Below are 18,605 nucleotides of genomic sequence, written 5' to 3'. Positions count from 1 at the left end.
GAGGGCGCCGGGCTTTCCTGCTCGGCTCTGATGGACACGCGAGGCAATTATGGCCGGGGTTTTGTGCAATTATGCTTTTTTTTTTTTTTTTTTTCCTTTTACAATTCTGCCTGTGTTTTTGCCTTTTTTTTTTTTTTTTTTTTTTTTTTGCAATTATGCCTGAGGTTTGGGTTGTTGGTTGTTTTTTTCTTTTGCTATTATGTCTGGTGGTTTTTGCTTGTTTTATTTTTTTTTCGTTTTCTTTTTTCTTGTGTTTTTGTTGTTGTTTTTATTTTTTTTTTTTTTGCAAATATGCATGCCTGGCTTTTTTAAAATTACACTTTTTTTCTTTTTTTTTTTTTTTTTATTAAGCCTGGTGTTTTGTGGTCTTGGATTTTTTTTTATTTTTTTTTGAAGAGGGGCAAAAAAAAATAAAATAAAAGAGGAGTATGGAAAGCCGGAGCAACGTGGGAATAAAAATTGCCTTTTTTTCCTGACCTGAAACCAAAAAGCCAAAAAGCTTCTGGGTGCACCCCCAGGTGCCTGAAACCGGGCACCTGCTGTACCCAAACCCGTGCTGAGCACCCTTGGGTCAGACCAGAACGAGGGGCAGGAAAAGCTCCGACCATGGCCCAGGTCGAGAACCAAATCTGGGGTCCCCCCACTCAGTGCTGGGGATCCCCGCAGGGCTCTGCCCCGTCCTGGGTGCACCCACCCCTCACTGCACGGCCCCAAATTCGCCTCCCCTGGGATGCAGCAGCGGGGACACGGCCCCCGGGGATCCCTTTCACCGCCACCAGCAGACAAAGCCCCGCAGGGCTGCCGGGGCGGCCCAATCCCCCGCCAAAACCCAAAACCACCTTTTCTGCCTTTTTTTCTCCGCCAGGAGGCTGGCGGCCATCAGACCCTTTTTTGGAGCCCTTCAAAGCACGGCGGCCGCCCCAAATCGCCCGGCCCCTGCTGAACCAGTCTGGTGAGCACGGGGCTGGAGAGGCCCCCCGTGAACCCAGGAACCGGGGCGAACCCCAAAGCAGGGAGGATTGAACCCTGCTCGCCCCAAAGGAGCTCTTTGGGGTTCACCTCGCTCCTGGCCTAAGCGCACCGTGCAAAGGGGGCTTCTGGTGGGTGCCGGCTGGGCTTCAAGGAGATATCGGGGGGCTCCCAGGCACATGGGGAAGTCACTTGTGGGTGCCATGGGGCCGAGACGCAGCTCTGCGGTCTCCAGAACACCTCGTGGAGGCCTTTGGGGTCAATAAGCTTGGGTGAACGCCGCCCGGAGCCTCGTTGGGGAGGCCACAAGGTGCATGTCCCATGCACGGGGCACAGTGGGGTCCCAGCAGCTTCCACGGGGAAAACCCTGCCAGAAGGTCCAAGGGGGTCACCAGTGGGGTTCATGGGGCCGAGGCAGGCCTGAAGCCAGCCCTATGGGGCCGGGACACCACAACACAGCTCAGGGAGCGGGATGGTGGCCCCAGGCCTAACATGGAGGGGTTCCTGGGCCTGTGAGGGGTGCGTGGAGGCCCCACGTGAGGCTGCTTGGTGCAATTAAGGCTAATTAGCGCCACCAGGGCTCTGCAGGGCTGGGAAGCAGTGGGGCCTCCGGAGAGGGTATTTAGGGAGGAGGCAGGAGCCCAGCAGGGCCTGAGCCCCCTCCTCAACCACAGCAGCCTGCAGAGGGGGACCGATGTCCACGGCCTTCCTCCTCTGGGGTACAACTCTATTTCCTCCCCCCTCTTTTTGATTTTTGTGTTTTTTTTCTCTTCAATAAAACCTCAGAAGAGGACCTCGGGGGGTGCGGGACGTCGTTTCACCCAGCTCAGCCCCTCCCGCGGCGCAGACACACACCACCAAGCTCCTCTCCGCTTCCAATGTTATTCCCCTGTAGAAAAACATCAAACGCTTTTGTACAAATGTCACAGCTCAAGAGTTTAAAATCTCACGGTTTTAAAACAAACAAACGGGGGAAAAAAAAAAAAAAAAAGGAAGGAAAAAAAAAAAAAAGAAGAAGAAGAAAAAGCCCCCACCCCAAACCCCATCATCCTGGTCTTGGAAAACAGCAGATTGGCAGGACGGACCCCGGACGGGACATCAGTAGTGCTGCCCCCCCCCGGAGCTGTCACAGCCTCCCCTTTTGGGGTCTTCTCGAGGCAGGGAAGGATGTGGGGGCTCCCCCCGGCCCTAAGGAGCCGGACCAGCTGGTGAGCATGGGCAGGGGGCGGTTTGGGGACATGCACACACACGCACACAGAGGAAAAGCCCCCAGGAGGGCCCTTTCTGGGGGCCGTGGGGCTCTGCCCCCCCCTCCCCAACCTCAAAGGCAGCTCGCTGGGAAGCTCCCCAGCTCCAACTGGCCCTGGGGGGGGGATCACGGCCCCCATCACCCTTCCCCTCCCCACCACCCCGAATGCTGCCGCCCTCCCAGCACCACAGCACCACAGCAAGGGCGACCCCACAAAAATCCCCATTACCAGTACAAAGAAAAGCGCGTGGCCACGGTCCGTAGGGAGGCTGCTGCCTTTTTAAGTTAGAAACGCTTCGACTGTCCCATAGTCTGCAAAAACTGCGAGCCGGCACCCCACCCCCTCCCACCCCCCTCAGAACTCCAAAAATCACAGTTCCACGTTCCGCAAAGTTTCCCTTTTTTCCGTGCTGGCGGTCTCGGTGGTGGGATGGGGCTTTTTTTTTTTTTTCCTCCTTTTTTTTTTTTTTTTTTCCCCGTTTCCTTTTGTACCCCCTTCCCCTTGCTTTTTCTTTTCTTCCCGGCCCCCAGCAAGTCCTGGGGAACCTGGTATGGGCCAAGGGGGGTTCGGGAAGAGGCGACACACGGAGAGGGGCTCTGGGCGAGGCGGGGAAGGAGGCTCGGCGGCTTTCCCAGGTTGAAGGAGGCAGAGTGGAGACCTCCCCACCTCGATCCTCGCCACGTCCACGGGGAAGGCGAGCGCAGAGGATGGGCAGGAGGCCGCCAAGAGCCAAGAGGAGCCCAGGAGGAGCCCCCAGGTGCTGCCGGAGGGGAGGAGAGACCCAGAGGAGGATGAGGACGAGGAGGATGCTCCAGAGGCCGTCCCGCGCTGGTGCTGGGGCCTCGCTCCCTGCAGTCCCTGGGCTGTGAGCCCACCGCCGTGCCCCCCCGGTCGCCTCACTCCTCTCACATCATGATGTGCCGCCGGCGGTGCAGGGCCAGGTGGTCAGAGCGGGAGAAGCTGCGGTCGCAGTCCGAGCAGCGGAAGGGCTTGATGCCCGTGTGCTTGCGGAAATGCCGGGTCAGCTCGTCCGAGCGGGCGAACTTCCAGGTGCAGCCCTCCCAGGTGCACTTGTAGGGCTTCTCGCCTGTGGGGTATAGAGGGGGGGGGGAACAGGGGGTCAGGCAGCACCGCGGCGGTGCGCTGTCTATTAGGCGCAATACGGTAACGCCCCCGAAGTGCCTGCGGCGGGGCGCTAGGTGAAATACGGTAACAGCCCCGAAATGCTGGGGGGGCCGCGCTAAGTGCAATTCAACAACGGCCCCAAAAGGCGTGCGCTAGGTGGGTTGTGGCCGGGACCTGCGTTTGTGGGGCGCCCTGCGGCACCGCCCTACAGCCACCGTGCCCCCCCCCGGGTGTTACCCCGCTATCTGCCCGCCCCAGGGCGGTGCCGCCCCCACCCGGAGGAGCTCCCGGTGCGCGGCCACGGCACGGCCGGGCCGAGGCTGCCCCCGCGTGGCCCTGCGCTGGGTGCGCGGCGGTGACAGCCCTAAACTGGGCTGTGTTGCGCGCTTATTGTGCGCGTTACGGTAACGCAGCGCGGGGCGCGCCTATTAGGTGCATTACGGCACCACGCCCGCAGAGGCCGCGCCGGGCCCAGCGCCGCCGGGCCCCGCCCACCCTGCGGGATGGGGGCGTGGCCGGCAGCACCTGGGCGCCCCGCCCCCTGCCCCGAGGCCACGCCCCCTGCCCCGAGGCCACGCCCCCTGCCCCGAGGCCACGCCCCCAGCAGTCCCCAAGGGCCCCCAGGGACCTGCCCCGGGCTGGGGAACTGCCCCTGGGTGGCCCCGACACCCCATTACCCTGACACCCCATTACCCTGACACCCCATTACCCCATGGCCCCACTACCCCACGGCCCCACTGCCTGTCACCTTGTCACCCCACTACCCCCTCACCCCATTACCCCACGGCCCCACTACCCTGTCACCCCACTACCCTCTCACCCCATTTGCCCCGCTACCTGTCACCTTCTCACCCCACTACCCTGTCACCTTGTCACCCCACTACCCCATCACCCCACTCCCCTGTTACCCTGCTGCCCAATTAATTCCCCCATGGCCCCACTACCCCGTCACCCCACCACCCTCTCACCCCACTACCCTCTCACCCCATTACCCTGTCACCCTATTACCCCATGGCCCCACTACCCCACTACGCCACTGTCACCTTGTCACCCCACTACCTTATCACCCCATCACCGTCACCTCGTCACCCCACTACCCCATCACCCCACTCCCCTGTTACCCTGCTGCCCAATTAATTCCCCCATGGCCCCACTACCCTGTCACCCCACCACCCTCTCACCCCACTACCCTCTCACCCCATTACCCCATTACCCAGTCACCCCATTACCCCCTCACCCCATTACCCCCCCGCCCCATTCCCCGTCCCCCCCCGGCCCCATTACCCGTGTGTATCCTCCGGTGGGCTTTGAGGTGGGAGCTCTTGGTGTACACCTTGTTGCAGCCCTCGAAGTCGCACTGGTGGATCCGCCGCTTCTTCAGGTCGGGGGACTCGGCGCGGGGCAGGCGCGGGGTGGCAGCCCTGGGGGGGGGGGGGACAGGGACAGGGACAGGGATGGTGGCACCGTGCACCCCCCCGGGACCCCCCCAACCACCACCCTCATCCCGGGGCCGCACTCACTCGCGCTGCAGGTCCTGGAAGGGCGCGGGGCCGCTCTCCGAGGCGCTGTCCTCGCTGTCGCTCGGCATGTCCATGGGGAACATGGCGCCGGGGTCGATTTTCACTGGGGGGGGGCGGGAAAGAAAAGCTATTGAGGAACAAGGAGGGACGGGGGCAGGCCGGGAGCGCAGGGCACGAGGGGAGCAAACACCCCAAAAACCCGCCCGCCGCCCCCAATGCAGCGATAGGTGGTGGCGTGACCCCCCCCTAAAAAATTAACGGGATTTTGGGGATGGGGAGGTACCCCTGGGACACAAGTGGGACATAAACCCATTTGTAAGGGGGATGGGGGCGCAGTTAGGATAGGGGACGTTTTGGGGGTGGGCACCCCATATGGAGGGGGACACAGTGGGGACATCATGGGGGGGGACACTGAAAATGGAGCCACTGCGGGTGGCCACCAGCACGGGGACACCGCTGTCCCACACCAAGGGGGCACTCAGGGGCCACTTTTTGGGGTCGCCACCCTGCCGACAGCCCCTTACCGGAGCCGGTGTTTTTGCCGTCTCCCCCGATGAGCGGCACGGTGATGGCGGTGACGCCGTCGGCCGGCATGGTGGTGTAGACGACGGGGAGGGACTGCACCACCAGCGGGATGGTCTGCAGGTTGCCCATCTTGCTGGGCAGGTTGACCGAGGGGATGGTGTGGATGACGTGCAGGATCTGCTGCCCGCCGCTGCCCTGCGACGACGCCAGGATGGAACCGGGCGACAGCACGGCCGGGATGGCCGAGGCGGCCGAGCCCAGCGCCGGGGAGGCGATGGAGACGCTGGGGGCGGCGGCGGGGACGGGGGGAGCCACCAGCAGAGGGGACGAGTGCACGGAGGGGGGGGGCGGTGGGGGCGGCGGGGGCTGCGCGGCGGGCACGGGGGGCGGCGGCGGGGCCTTGGCCTTGTTGAGGGAGAGGTCGACGGGCTCGGCCTGCGGCTGCCCGCAGTCGGGGGCCAGCAGCTCCTCGGGGGGCTCCGTCTTGATGTCGGCCAGCAGCACCGGGGGGGGCTCCAGGGGGGGCTCGGCCAGCAGCGAGGACGAGCTCATCTTGGGGGGCGCCTTCCCCTGCCCCGCGCCCTGTGGGTTAAGCGCTGGTTAACGGGGCTCGGTAATTAACGGGGGGGGTTAATTAACGGGGGGGGTTAATTAACGGGGGGGGTTAATTACCTCCCCCCCCCCCCCATCCACCCACCACCCACCCCCACCCACCTGCCCCAACGGACACCGCCCCCCCCACCGCGTGCCAGGGGGCGGGGCCTCCGAATGTGGGCGTGGCCTGTGGTGGGCGGGGCTAGAAAGGGGGCGTGGCTTTGAGGAGGGGGCGTGGCTTCGGGTGTGGGCGTGGCTTCTCCCCCCTCCCCCCCCGCGCCTTCTTAAAGGGGCCGGGCCCTTTAAGACCAAAGGGCGGGGCGGGGTGGGGCGGGGGCGCGCGCGCGCGGCGACGTCGCGCCTCGCCCCCCCCCGCCCTCCCCCCCCCCCCCGCGCCTCCCGCCGTGACCTTCCCCGCGCGCGCGCTCCCCGGAAGCGGGGCCGCGCTTAAAGGCGCCGCCACCCCCGGGGCGGCAGGGAGGGGACGGGAGGGGGGGGAGGGCACAGGGGGGGAGGGCACAGGGCGGGAGCCCCCCCCTCACCCCCACCCCACCCCTCCCAACATGGCCCCGCTCCCCCCTTGCCCCCAAGCCCGGGCAGGCCCCGGGAGGCCCCGTGCGGGGCGGGGCGGCACCTGCGGGGCCGCGTCCCCCCCCCCCACCCCCCCCACCCCCTTCCGTATTATCCCAACCCCCCCCCCCCTCAGCCCCACCGCGGCCCCTTTAAGAGCCCGCTCAAGATGGAGGCGGCCTCGCCCGGCCCCGCTCCCCCCCGGCCCGGTTGCGGCCGCTCTCACTTTGCCGTGCGCCTCCTCCGAGCGCATCGCAGCCGCCGCCGCCGCTGCCCCGGGCCCCGGGCGGCGCCGGGCGGGGCGGGGCGGGGCGGGTGGGGCCGTGCCGGGGCCGGGCGGGGCTGGGCCGCGCCGCGCCGCGCCCACGGGAGGGGAGGGGCGGGGCCCACACGGGGCCCTCACGGGGAGGGGGGGGGGTGGGGGGGGAATGAGGGGGGGAATAGGGGGGGGGAATGGGGGGGGGGGGGAGCCCCTAAAAGTGACGTCACCGCTGGCAGCAGCCAATGGGCGCCCCCCCCCCCGTTGCCATGGGGACGGGCTGAGGGGCGCGGGGGGGGGTTGGGGGGAGAAATGGGGGAATTGGGGCTGGGGGAGGCCCCCCCCCCTCAGGGGCCCTGCCCAGAGCCTCGTGGGCCGGGCCCTCCCCCCCCCGCCCTGCAGGCCCCACCCGGAGTTATTTAAACAAAAAAACTGCTTTTTTTTCTTTTTTTTTTCCTTTTTTTTTCCTTTTTTTCCTTTTTTTTTCCTTTTTTTTCTCCTTTTTTTCCTTTTTTTTCTTTTTCTTTTTTTTTTCCCTTTTTTCTTTTTTTTTCCCTTTTTTTCTTTTTTTTCTTTCCCTTTTTTCTTTTTTTTTCCCTTTTTTCTTTTTTTTTCCCTTTTTTTCTTTTTTTTCTTTCCCTTTTTTCTTTTTTTTTTCCCTTTTTTCTTTTTTTTTTTTCCCTTTTTTCTTTTTTTTTTTTCCCTTTTTTCTTTTTTTTTTCCCTTTTTTCTTTTTTTTTTCCCTTTTTTTCTTTTTTTTTTCCCTTTTTTTCTTTTTTTTTTTCCCTTTTTTTCTTTTTTTTTTTCCCTTTTTTTCTTTTTTTTTTTCCCTTTTTTTCTTTTTTTTTAATTTATTTTTTTATTTATTTTTTATTTTTTTCCCTCCCCGGGCCGCTGGGTTCACCTCAGGTGGCAGGAAGGAAACGCTTCGCAGAGCCACCGGGGAGCACGGTGCCGTGAGGCACTGCCAGGCTCCCAGCAGGGCCCCCCCCAACCCCAAATCCCCTCCATGGGATTTGCCCTGGGGTCTTTTTGGGGTTTTGCCCCTCTCTGGGGCTGGCTCCACCTGTGGGATGCCCGAGAGCCAGGGCAGGCAGCACCGTTTGGGGTGTTTGGGTACCAAGGGGCGTTTTTGGGGTGTTTTGGGGCACCGGGGGAGGCCGGCGGGACCCCAGGCTGGGCAAAACACCCCCGGTTTGGGCTTTTGGGACAGGGACAACCAAAACCCAGCCGAGAGGTGAGTCGGGCACCTCGAAATAAAAGCAGTGGCTCCATTCCTCTGCACGCTGCCCCTGACAGCTCCCTTCACACCCCGTTCATTACCTGCCCCCCACCTCCAGCGTTTCCCACCCCGTCCCGTCCTCAGTGCCCTCAGCAAGGTGTTTCCAGCTCCACCCCACCACCACGGCCCTGAGCCGCCTTCTGCTCTCCCCAAATCCCAAATCTCCGAGCTGCCTCCCCAGCAGCCGCCGTCGACGTTCCCGAGGCTCCGACGAGGTAGGGAGGGGCGGCAGCGCTCCCCGCAAAGTCGGAGTTGGGAATCGGCGTCCAAGCTCCTCTCCCCCGGGGCCGCCGCCTCGGTGGCTCTCGCTGGAAATCCACCCAGCCCCACAGCTCCCAAAGGCAGCTGCTGAGGAGGCGGTGCAAGACACGGGGTGTTTCATCCTGCCACGCTTTAGAACCGGTGGAAGAGCTCGTGCGCAGCCCGGCCTCGGCTCCCCGGCCGAGATGTGCCCTTTAGCTCTGTTCTCACACCACAGACTCACCCTTTCAGATTTTTTTTCCGAGCGTGTGGGCCGGGGATAGAGGGGAAAAGCGTGATTTCGAGAACACAAAATGGAGAGCTAGGCTGGGAGTTGCCACACCCTTTTTTTTTTTTTTTTATACAGTCATTTGATGCAGCGAGAAAAAAAAAAAAAGACGCTGACAGGCATCAGGTCCCACCCAGCAAGTCAGAGCCCCCTAACTCAGTGCTCCTGCTCCTCCTGTGTTTAATGGCATCAAACCTCATTAAAAATAGACAGTGCCACAGCCACCCCGGTGCCGAACGCCGTCCGAGTGGCCCGCCACGAACACGGCTCCCGTCGCTCATGCACGCACAGCCCCCAGCCACCGCGCTCCAACAATTCCTGCATGCCCACGGCAGCCCCAGCAAGATGGGCAGGGACGCCAGGAACACCTCGCTGCCACCTTCCGTCACCTCGGGAAGCATCAAGAGGCCAACGGCATCCCAGCTGCTTCACCTGCTCAGTGAATTTTGCCTCAATATGGAGAAAAAAATTAAAATCTCGAGGGGAAACTCTGGAGCGACCTTCAGCTGGCACTCCCCAGAGGCTGGGGAAGGGGAAAGGCAGCGAGGGCACGTCTGCTTGCCAAGGCTGCCCCGGGTTTTAGAAGAAAGCAAGCCCACGGTGTCCAAAGCTCTAGGATCTGAAATCCCCGGTAGCAAAAAATTTATTTTCGTGACTGAAGACAAGGAGAAATTTATAAATGTATTCTAGCAACCTACCAATAAAATAGTAAATACTCCATCCCTGTGATTTATACAATCACCTGGGAGCAGAACATCCAGAAAGGCTCTGCCACGTGCCACTATGACAGCCAGGAGCATGAGACCACGTGCACATCACCTGTCCTTACTTCTTCCCAACCCCACACACGCCAGGAAGTCTCTTTTGAAGGTCCGCAGTGTATCCAGACATCATCCGAGTGACTAGTGTCCAACGTTAAAAGGAGAAACAATAAAGAAGATTGCGGTGGTAAGCAGCACACTCATTTCAAAACCCACAAAGACATCCACATTGTTAGATTCTCCTAAAAAAGTAGTTCCGATTCACTTTTTCTCCCCCCAACGACCAGGTGCGTCGGCCGGCGCTCAGCGCATGAGCAGGCTGTGCTTTGGTCCGTCCACTCGCTCCAGCTTCTCGAAGTGTTTTCTGGCGTTGCGGATGTTGATCAGCGTAGCTGCAGAAGCTGAGATGGAGAAGGGAGAAGGAAAAGTTAGAAGGGATGGACAGCACTTATCTGAGCTCCCATCAGCAGAACCAAACCAGAACCCTGGCTGTATTTGGGCTCACGTTGCCACGCCAAACTCAGCACCATGACGAAAAGGAGGAGTGAAGCCCGCTGCTCAGCAGAGGGCACAAGTGTTCTACAGCTTTTACTTGCACCGGGCAGCACCAGATTTCACCTAAATTTGGAGAAGTGACGCAGCGTGAAGCCGGCGCTCTTCCCCACTGCTCAGGGAGCACCAACCTCCCGGCCTCCTGCTCCCTGCGTGGCGCCGGGAGGTGGGGGCTGCTCGCTGGGAGGCACAGGAGAAGAGTCAGGACAAGCTGTGGTCACGCAGAAGTCACTTCAGCTTCTCATCTGCTGCTCGAGCAGAGGAATATCACAGCTCAGTAGCTCACCCAGCACCCCAGGGCTCGCTCAGGTTTTCCCTCACGCAGGAACCCCTTCAAAAAGGGGAGGACAAGATTAACAGCTGTCGGCCACGCAGCTGCCCAGGACAGCGTGCCTTCAGCACCTCACATTTTACCAGAAGCAGCTTCAATCAGGAATATAAACACAGTCACATATTCAGGCCGTGCCTCTGGCGCTGCTGGCCGCAAGTCGTTAAGATAAATAGACGCGACTATAATTAGAGCCCTTGCCCACCGAGACGGTTCAGGCAAGAAGAGCAGGAACTCATGCATAAACCATCCCTGCTTCCCTTCCAAAAAATCACCGTGGCTGCCAAAGCAGCGCAGCCCAAAATAGGCTGTCAGACGCGACCTATCCCATCAGGTCACATCTGCCACCGCGCTTCCCCACCGTGGCTCCGACTGTGAGCCGGCTCCGCTCCTCCTGCGAGGCAAGGGGCTGCTGAACCACCTTCCCTTTCCCCCTCCTTGCTCAGGCAGGGCGAGCCAGCCCCACAGCAGAGCCCTCCGTGCCTTTTAACCCAATCCTTTTTATTGCTTTGCCTGCTCTGTGCCATGTTCCAGCAGGAATGCACCCTAACTAAGCCAGCTGCTTGTCCCCAGGCTCGCCTCTGCTTCAACTTACGTATTGAAGGGTCCGACATAACCACCATCACGTATGTGTTTGAGGTGAAGATGTCAATAAAAGCAGCAAAGTTAGAGTTCCTCACTTCCATGCTCTGGAAAGAAGCGGCCAGCTTACTACAGAGGGGAAAAAAAACATGCAATGTCGCGTTGTAGCGTTACTGTAACAGCGCTCACAAGTTCCCCACCCCATCCCCAGGGTCCCTGTTCAGCACTGGAAACAAAGAAGCGCTGCTTGCAAAGGGGGACGTGAGCACCAGGTGAGGCTGGGCTTTGTTTTTAAGAAGCAAAGCCTCCAGCTTTAGGCTTCATTCATCCAGCAAGGGCAGCACGAAGCCATCGGCCTGCTGAGGGTCTGTAACTCCAGCCACAGCTCCGCCGCCCCGTGGAGGACGCTGTGCCCAGCATCACTCGTCCCACGGATGAAGCTGTCACTCCCAGGACAGTTTTACACCCTCTGGAAGCAAGCACAAAGCTGAAGGATCTCGAGGCAGCTCTGCAAATGCTGCTTCCCCGTCCTGTTCAGGCTCTGAACGCTTCCAGATGTTGCTGACAGACTGGGGAACCTGAGGGCGGTTCACAAGACGAGGTTCACAAGACCAGGAGAAAAAGACCGAGCAGAAAATGGGTGTTTCAAAACAACCCCCTTTCAACAATCACCAGAGGAGGAAGTTATGAAAGATGAGAAGAAACTCGGACGTTTTTGACCACCGTGCTTTCTAGAAAGCAATTTAACCGAGGCACCTCCTCCTGCTAAGGAGGTATAAAGGCAATGTTCACTTGGAAAGCTTCCTCGTCTCGGCGTGACACCAAAACCCCTGCTCGGGGATCCTTCCCACTGGACCAGCTCACCTGCAACTTAGCTTGAATTGTTTAATAATGTTGCTGATTTTCTCAAATCTGTGGATATCCCGCTGTTCTTTGCACTGATAGTGAGAAATGACCTGGAAGGCAGAAAAAACGCAGGGTTAGTCATTGATTTCAGGGGAGCCCTTCACAAGTGCTGAGGTGTGAACACCCCAGAGGCACTCCTGTCCCTTTGGGGCCTGAACACCCCGACTTGGTGCCATTTTAACTCGACGTAAAGCACAAAAAAAAGCACAAGGTGGAAAAGCACAAGGTGGAACAGCGGAACACAGGTGGCTGGCTTCCTAGGGAGCTCTCCCTGCACCAATTAACTGAGTCAGAGCGAGATGGGGCTACGCTGCCTGCGCTCGGATCCGCTCCCCTCCCTCCCCTCCCACGCAGCAATGCAGCAGCGAGGTGCTTGATGTCTCTAGAAAGATCAAAAAAGTTTCCAGGATTCCTCGCGCCGTGACCCACGCCTACCTCTCCTCTCCCCAGCCCCTTCCGCGGGGCTGGCAGCCCACACACCTTCACGCCCCAGCCAAAAATCCAACAGGCTGAGAAGGGCATTTACTGCTTAAGGGGGATCACGCATCCAACAGCTGCATTATCTTTGTTCCCACAGAAAACCAGGAAGAAGCATTATTTGAACAACGCTACGCTATGAGCTTTAAGCTCAGAGGAATCCATAAATCAGCTGCTACAGCCTTGCAGGAATTAAGTTGTGAGGTTTTTTCCCCCCCTTCCTCAAGCACCTTAAAAAAATCTTTATTTCCTACTTTTAAGCTTGTCCAACTGTTCCTACAGATACAAGTTTAACCATATTCAAGAATCACATCCATACCAAAGCCTTCACTACATGCAAGCTCTTTTCTCAACTCTCCAGGTTTTCCTGTTACTGCGCTGCGAATACAATTTCAGAATAAGATTTCACTTCGGGAGAAAGGAGGCCCTGGGGAAGTTTAAGTGTAAGAAAACAGTGAGAAGGAGAAAGTCTTTAAAAAGTCATCATTACACTGAAAATCAGTACAGAATTTTTGTAGCAAAGAAGTAGCTTTCAGTAAAAATAAAAAATAAAAATGCAGGTTTTGAATGCATGTAAGCACTGCTACCTAGCACAAAGGTGGAACTATTCATTAGCTACACGAGTTCTAAAAGCAGAACTTGCCAGGAACGGCAGGTGCCTAATCCTGACAGTTGAAGTGAGAAAAGTAACGAGAAAAGTCACTTCAGTCAGGCCTTTGTCAAGGAAAGCGCTCAAAACTGAAGTCAGTTTCTTCAGGTCAGTGAGAGCACTGGTACAAAGCCTGAAGAAACCAAGCTAGGCACTAAGAGAACGGCACGACAGGCAGCGGTGGGTTTAACCAACACGTTTTCCCACAGCAATCCAGCTGCCAGCGAGCCTCTATCCACGCTTAAGGTTTGTAGAGCATCAGGCACTCGCAAAAAAGGAATCAAGAACAGTTAAAAAACAGTCGAGAAGGAACTGAAAAGACTTTTGTTCAAGCTAAAGAAGGCTCCCGTCCTGTGCAGAAAGGAATTCTCAAGTCCCATGGCTGATAACAGAATGGGGATCTGAAACCCTCCCGCAGCTTGGAAGAGGGAAATACCACTCAAGCCCTCGGCTCAACTGCTAGCCGTGGAAATTTGGGAAGGTCACATGAGCCACGGAGTCCTGTCAGCTACTTTCAGTATCACAAGGCCTGGATCAAAGCGTTCTGCCATCTGGTGCTGGCACCTCTCTCTGGGCAACTGCCACAACCGCACTTTCCATCCAGGGAACTCCGTCCTAGGCTGGGCAGAGGGGCGCGAAGGGCAGAACGGCTGTATTCACCAGGAAAGTGGCTCTCTCAAACAGAAGCACTTCGTCTGCCTCGATGATCTGAGCAAAGTTCCTCAGGTTCATTTCCAGCTGCTGGACATTGGGGATCAGCTGATAGACTATGCTGGACCAAGCCTGTCGGCAAAGAAAGAGAAGAAGGGCTGAATTAACACATCCCCCAGCCTCACCACGAGCTGCTGACATCTCCACCTACCATCCCCAGAGCTCTCCTGTCCACTCGGTGCGTACCAGAGCCTCCCATCACCCTGCTGCCCAGGGCACGAGGTCTGCAGAGCTCCAGAGGGCTGCGTGTGGAGCAGCAAACGGCTTTGCCTGTTTTTAGGCAGCTCAACACAGCCTGCTACCCGTTAGCAGGTTAGGGGAAGGCCGGTGTCTAGAGGGAGCTGGGTGCAGGCAGCGTGAGGGGTGCTGCCGGGCACACGGTACGGGATCAGCCTCAGCCAGACCTCGTCCTACACCAAATTTCAACTGCTTTTGGATGGATTTGCCAGGATGGTGAGATCTGCCTGCTGAAGTCAAGATTAAGAGCTCCTCACCTTCCGCCCAGCAACCCAGCGTGCTGCCACCACTGCCTGCTGGCAGCTGACAACGCTCCTTTGCTCCCAGCGTAGCCCAGGCAGCACCTACCACGCTCACACCTTAAAGCCTCTGACACTGCAATGAGGGCTGACCAACAAGAAAAGGAAAACCAAAACCACCACCACCAAAAAGCCACCCTCACGTGCTCCTAGAAGCAAAGTAAATCCCCAGGATGGTAAATGCCTGAAGAGCTTTAACTGTAATGTGGGGAAAAAGCAACCAGGAAAGAGCTCCTTGCTGGCTACACATGACTAAAAGGTGCACGAGGTCTTTGTGAAGTGGCTAGGCAAAGCGTTTAAGCAGCATTACAGTGACACCACAACTCCAAGACATGGAGGAGTTTTACTTTTGTTTTTTTAATTTAAAATGCTGATGCCATTCCGGCCAGCTAACCTCCACCAGGAGGAGTCCGTGCAGATCTGAAGAGGAGCAGTCAGTAGCAGAGCAGTAGGAACTGACCGCTCGCCTTCCTCGTGCTCGTTTTCAAGCGGGGAGGGGGAAAAAGGCCGGCTGCAGAGGGGATGGGGTACAAACCTTGTAGAGTGTCTCATCCCAGATGGAAGTTCTAAAGCAAGCACATTCCAAGGGACGGGAAAGGCGCCTCAAGTCTTCCTCACGCTCCTTAAAAATCTGGGAAGTAAAAAAAAAGAAAAAGAAAAAGATGAGCAGTCGAGAGTAAATATTTCTTCCTTTGTGTGGTTACTGACTGGCACCTCCAGCACACGTTTCAAACAAAACAAAACTCAACAAGCGCTGGGGAAAGAGGAGCAGCAGCGCGTGCTGGCAGGGACAGGCCACCAGAAACCCCTCCCGCTGGGGCAGCAGAGACGAGCAACCCCGGCTGTCTTGCAGCAGGAGGCTCAAACCTCAGATAACTGCAGCGTTGTGGAACAGAAACGGAATCTCCCGGGCGTGAGTTTTAGAGAGGAGCAGAAATCTGACATCCCCCGGCCACGCGCAAAAAGCTGGGTCATTGGGAACAGTGTAGAAGGAAAGCACTAGAGATTTTCATCAATAGGAACTGCATGGACGAGGCAGCTCCGAGGCTCACATGCAGCCTTCTCCCACCAAATTCTGCCCTCCAAAGTTTGGGCTACAAAAAGGAAGGGGCCAAAGAGAAGGCAGCCTCACAGCAGGCTCCTAGAGAAGCGGCAAAAAAAACAAGGCCCAGTTTGCAGGAACAGCCTCAGAACAGACCCTGATGACTGCGCAGGGATACGCACGGGAAATAAAACCAGAGAGAGGCCCCCTCCCAGCTGCCCACCCCACCCCAGGGCCTCAGCAGAACCTGCACAGCTACCCAAAACCCGCAGCTGTACAGCAGCCCCCGAACAGAGCGGGACAGAACAGCTTCAAGGTTTTAGGCTTCCCCTTCAGCTCGCAGGGAAGGAGGAAAAGATCCTCAAACCGACCCTCCGAACAAGCTCTCTGAGCTGTTTCTGCAGACGCTCACCAGGAGCCAGAGGGAAGTTTCGTGGGACTTCTTGCACCAGCCTAAGGGGCCTCCGGGCTCGCTGCAGGCCAGGGAGCGGCTGAGCAGCCAGGGGTGCACTCCTCAGGCAAAGGTGCCTAAGCCTGAAAGAATTTTTCCTCTGGTATCAGGAGCTGGTTGCTTTCAGTCACAGCTGAAAGATCGAGGCTGGTGATATCCAATATCCTCCAGCCTCCCTGCAACCTTCCAAAAGCTCTGAGGAGAGCAGAAAACACCAAACCCAGCTGAGAGGCTGACCCACGGCCTTTGCAGGATGCCTCCTGCAGCACGGGAGCGTTAAACCAGGGTGATCTCTGGGCAAGCAGGCACACCGAACGCCGTGGGACAGGAAGCAGAAGCACTGCCTGGTACAAACCACTTTCTAGTTAACCGGGAAAGTTTCAGCCTTAAAACAAAGCCTTCAGAGCCCAGCTTACGTGGGATCGAAAGCGAGAGCTGAAAAGAAACCAACCACCACTGTCATCGCCACAATCCTCAGAGCCACCCAAACGGTTAAAGGCAGCTCCAAGTTTGCTGGGTTTCCTTCGGGTCTCCCTTCCTTCCCTGCCCCCAGCACCAGAACCGGAGCTACGAAAGCAAAGGCTGGGAGCAGCTGTCACTAAAAGCCATCAGGTCTCTCCTCCACTGGATGCATGCAGGGAACAGCACTGACACAATCTGGAAAGGGAGGAAGGGGCTCAGACAATTCTTAGAGACATCTGAGAAACAATTCTCGGAGCAGTGCTGACGGGGCTGGATGTGAAGCACAGAACAGCACCGTTACACAACGCACAGCCAGGAGATGCTCTCTCCAAAAGCATTTCTATGGCAACTACCAGCTGCTCACCAGATCCCGCTGATCCTCCTGCACCAGGTCCATCTTGTGCACCAGGCAGAAGATCTTGGCGTCGGGGGAGTTCTGGAGGATGGCCTCCAAGCACGACTGGTAGTAGTGCATGTCCTTCTCCAGCTCGCGGCTCTCCACATCGAAGACGTAGATGAGGACTTCCACGTTGCGGAAGATGTTGTCCCGCTGGCTGGTGAAGTAGTTCTCCATGAACGTGTCCTGGCTGAGGAGGAGCAGAGCAACAGAAGCACGAGACCCTCGTCAGAGCAAGCAGGCTCACTTTTGGCTGCCATTCGCAAGAGAACATCCAGGTGAAGGGCTCGGGCTCCTTGCCAGCAGAAGAAATGAGCCAGCGAGGAAAGGGGGGGGACTTTCCTCGGCCTTTCCCGTGGAGGCAGCTCAGAGACTGCAGGCAGGAGGCCAGCCTCCTTCCACCCACAGCCCTAAGATGTGGGATCCGCTCTTCCCAGAGCTGCCTCACCAGTTCCACAGCGGCGAGCAGCGAGCCTGCTCCATACACGAGCAGCACGCGGCTGCCTTCGGGGCAGAAGGCCCTCGCTCTGCTCTGCTCTCGTTCCACCCCCACCCCGTTGACAGCACCAGCCCCCAGCAGCGCCAAAAGCAGCAATCCAAGCACCTACCCTCCACAGTCCCAGAGGTTTAACACCAGGTTTCCGAGGAACCTGACGTGGGAGTGCTCCACATCGACTGCAAAGAGACAAGGAGCAGGTTACCGACTGCCCTGCGCACCCAGACCACAGCCACCTCCTCGGGCAGCTCTTTGCCGTTCAGCTCAGGGTTATTAGAGCTCCGTCTGAACAGCACCGGGTGTAAATCCAGCTCCTGAGCAACCCAAGCCCTCCTGCCCGCCAGCCAGGCCGCCGCTGTGCTGTGGCAGGTGGCTCCCCCATCCCGACACCCACTGACCTCTGCGATATTTGAAGTACGGCACTAGCCCCAGCACGTTCTGCGAGGGCTTAAACCAGCCTTAAAAACACACAAACAGCGTAAACTTCAAGAGCCCACACCTACAGCAACACGGGGGCATGCGCCAGTCAGACATCAAGTCCTCCCGGAGCAATTGGAGGCTGTTGCAGGGGGCTTTCCACTCAGTGCTTTTTTTTTTTTTTTTTACACTGGTGGCTTTGGCAAAAAATAGAGGCTCGTTAAGACTGGTGCCTCCCCCTGCCACAACCACGGCACACAGCAACATCACCGTGCCTCCCTCTGGGCTCACGAGCAGCACGCTAAGGACAGGGAGGCCTCAGCACCAGGAAGAACGAGGAGGCGGCTCCGGGCACACCTCTGACAGCAGGTGCAGCAGCACCAGAGGCTGCTCCCTGATCGCCCCCCCCAAAAAAAAAAGGAAGGCTAAAAGTCCAGGCAGGACTGGACGCAGCGCTCAGGGCTCCTTCCCCTTTTGCTCCAACCTCATCCAAACCACGCAGCGAAGGTTGCCATGAGGAGGAAGCCCCCAGCTGCTGCTGGCACAGGCCGGGAGCGGCAGGGAGCAGCCCCCCCCTGTGACCCACAGCGCCTGCACCCCGGGGGCCCCCCGGCTGCCCCAGGAGAAGCCTTACTGGTGGCGCCCAGCCGGCGGGTGTCCCTGGCGATGTAGTTGGCGAAGATGATGGACCTCATGCTGGTCTTCCCCGAGCCGCTCTTACCCATCAGCAGCACCTGGAGGGGGGGGGGGACAAAAACAAAGAGCCGGGGTCAGCACCGAGCCCCGCACCCCCCCCCCCCATCACCCCCCCCCGCTGTCCCCTCACAGCGCCCCCAGGGCCCGGCCTGACAGGGCCCAGCCCCCCCCCACCCCCTCCCCCCCTCACCTTCTTCTTCATGGCGGCGCTCGGCATCCCCCAGCCGCGGGCACAGCACGGCGGCGCTCCGCGGGCCTTCCTCAGCCCTTCCTCAGCCTTTACTCCGGGTTTACTCCCGCTTTACTCCGTCCTTACGCCCCCCCCGCCCCCCCCCCGCCGCGCTCACGGGACCCAGCGCTCGGCGGCCGCCGCCGGTCACGTGAGCGCGCGCCCCGCCCCACCACGTGACGCCGCCAGAGGGGGGCGGGGAGGGAGGGGCGCGGAGTGAAGCGCGCGGCGCCATCTTGGCTGCGGGCAGCCCTCACTGAGGGGGGGGAAGCGGCCTGCAGGGGGCGCCG

General features: G+C 58.7%; 2 protein-coding genes across 2 annotated transcripts; both read right to left on the bottom strand.

Annotated features, from left to right (window-relative positions):
* Nucleotides 1–1,878: 1,878 nt before the first annotated feature.
* LOC113841513 (Krueppel-like factor 8) lies at nt 1,879–6,928 on the bottom strand. Its single transcript, XM_072042912.1, has 5 exons — nt 6,780–6,928; nt 5,389–5,971; nt 4,865–4,967; nt 4,629–4,765; nt 1,879–3,306 (listed from the first exon to the last, which is right to left on the bottom strand). Exons 1-5 carry the CDS (start codon nt 6,804–6,806, stop codon nt 3,125–3,127), a joined length of 1,032 nt encoding a protein of 343 aa, XP_071899013.1. The 5' UTR covers nt 6,807–6,928; the 3' UTR covers nt 1,879–3,124.
* Nucleotides 6,929–9,248: 2,320 nt separating this feature from the next.
* On the bottom strand, nt 9,249–18,463 carry LOC101792295 (ras-related GTP-binding protein A). Its single transcript, XM_038184580.2, has 9 exons — nt 18,277–18,463; nt 18,025–18,124; nt 17,086–17,152; nt 16,445–16,667; nt 14,661–14,756; nt 13,539–13,661; nt 11,711–11,802; nt 10,860–10,975; nt 9,249–9,785 (listed from the first exon to the last, which is right to left on the bottom strand). The coding sequence occupies exons 1-9, from the start codon at nt 18,301–18,303 to the stop codon at nt 9,688–9,690; spliced, it is 942 nt and encodes a 313-aa protein (XP_038040508.1). The 5' UTR covers nt 18,304–18,463; the 3' UTR covers nt 9,249–9,687.
* Between the last annotated feature and the right edge of the window lie 142 nt (nt 18,464–18,605).

The sequence above is a fragment of the Anas platyrhynchos genome, chromosome 10, assembly GCF_047663525.1.
Source record: "Anas platyrhynchos isolate ZD024472 breed Pekin duck chromosome 10, IASCAAS_PekinDuck_T2T, whole genome shotgun sequence".
Lineage (NCBI taxonomy): Eukaryota > Metazoa > Chordata > Aves > Anseriformes > Anatidae > Anas > Anas platyrhynchos.
Note: the sequence above shows the minus strand (reverse complement) of the source record. Positions and strands in the feature narration are given on the sequence as shown.

What these genes read in the sequence shown, in the direction of transcription:
- LOC113841513 (XM_072042912.1), bottom strand. Translation starts at nt 6,806, where the DNA reads ATGCGCTCGGAGGAGGCGCACGGCAAA. An exon ending in CGGCAAAAACACCGGCTCCG is followed by an intron (nt 4,968 to 5,388) that starts GTAAGGGGCTGT and finishes GCCCCCCCCCAG; the next exon opens with TGAAAATCGACCCCGGCGCC. An exon ending in TTCCAGGACCTGCAGCGCGA is followed by an intron (nt 4,766 to 4,864) that starts GTGAGTGCGGCC and finishes CCCCCCCCCCAG; the next exon opens with GGCTGCCACCCCGCGCCTGC.
- LOC101792295 (XM_038184580.2), bottom strand. Translation starts at nt 18,303, where the DNA reads ATGCCGAGCGCCGCCATGAAGAAGAAG. An exon ending in TTGAGAGAGCCACTTTCCTG is followed by an intron (nt 11,803 to 13,538) that starts GTGAATACAGCC and finishes TCTGCCTTCCAG; the next exon opens with GTCATTTCTCACTATCAGTG. An exon ending in CAATTCAAGCTAAGTTGCAG is followed by an intron (nt 10,976 to 11,710) that starts GTGAGCTGGTCC and finishes TCCCCTCTGTAG; the next exon opens with TAAGCTGGCCGCTTCTTTCC.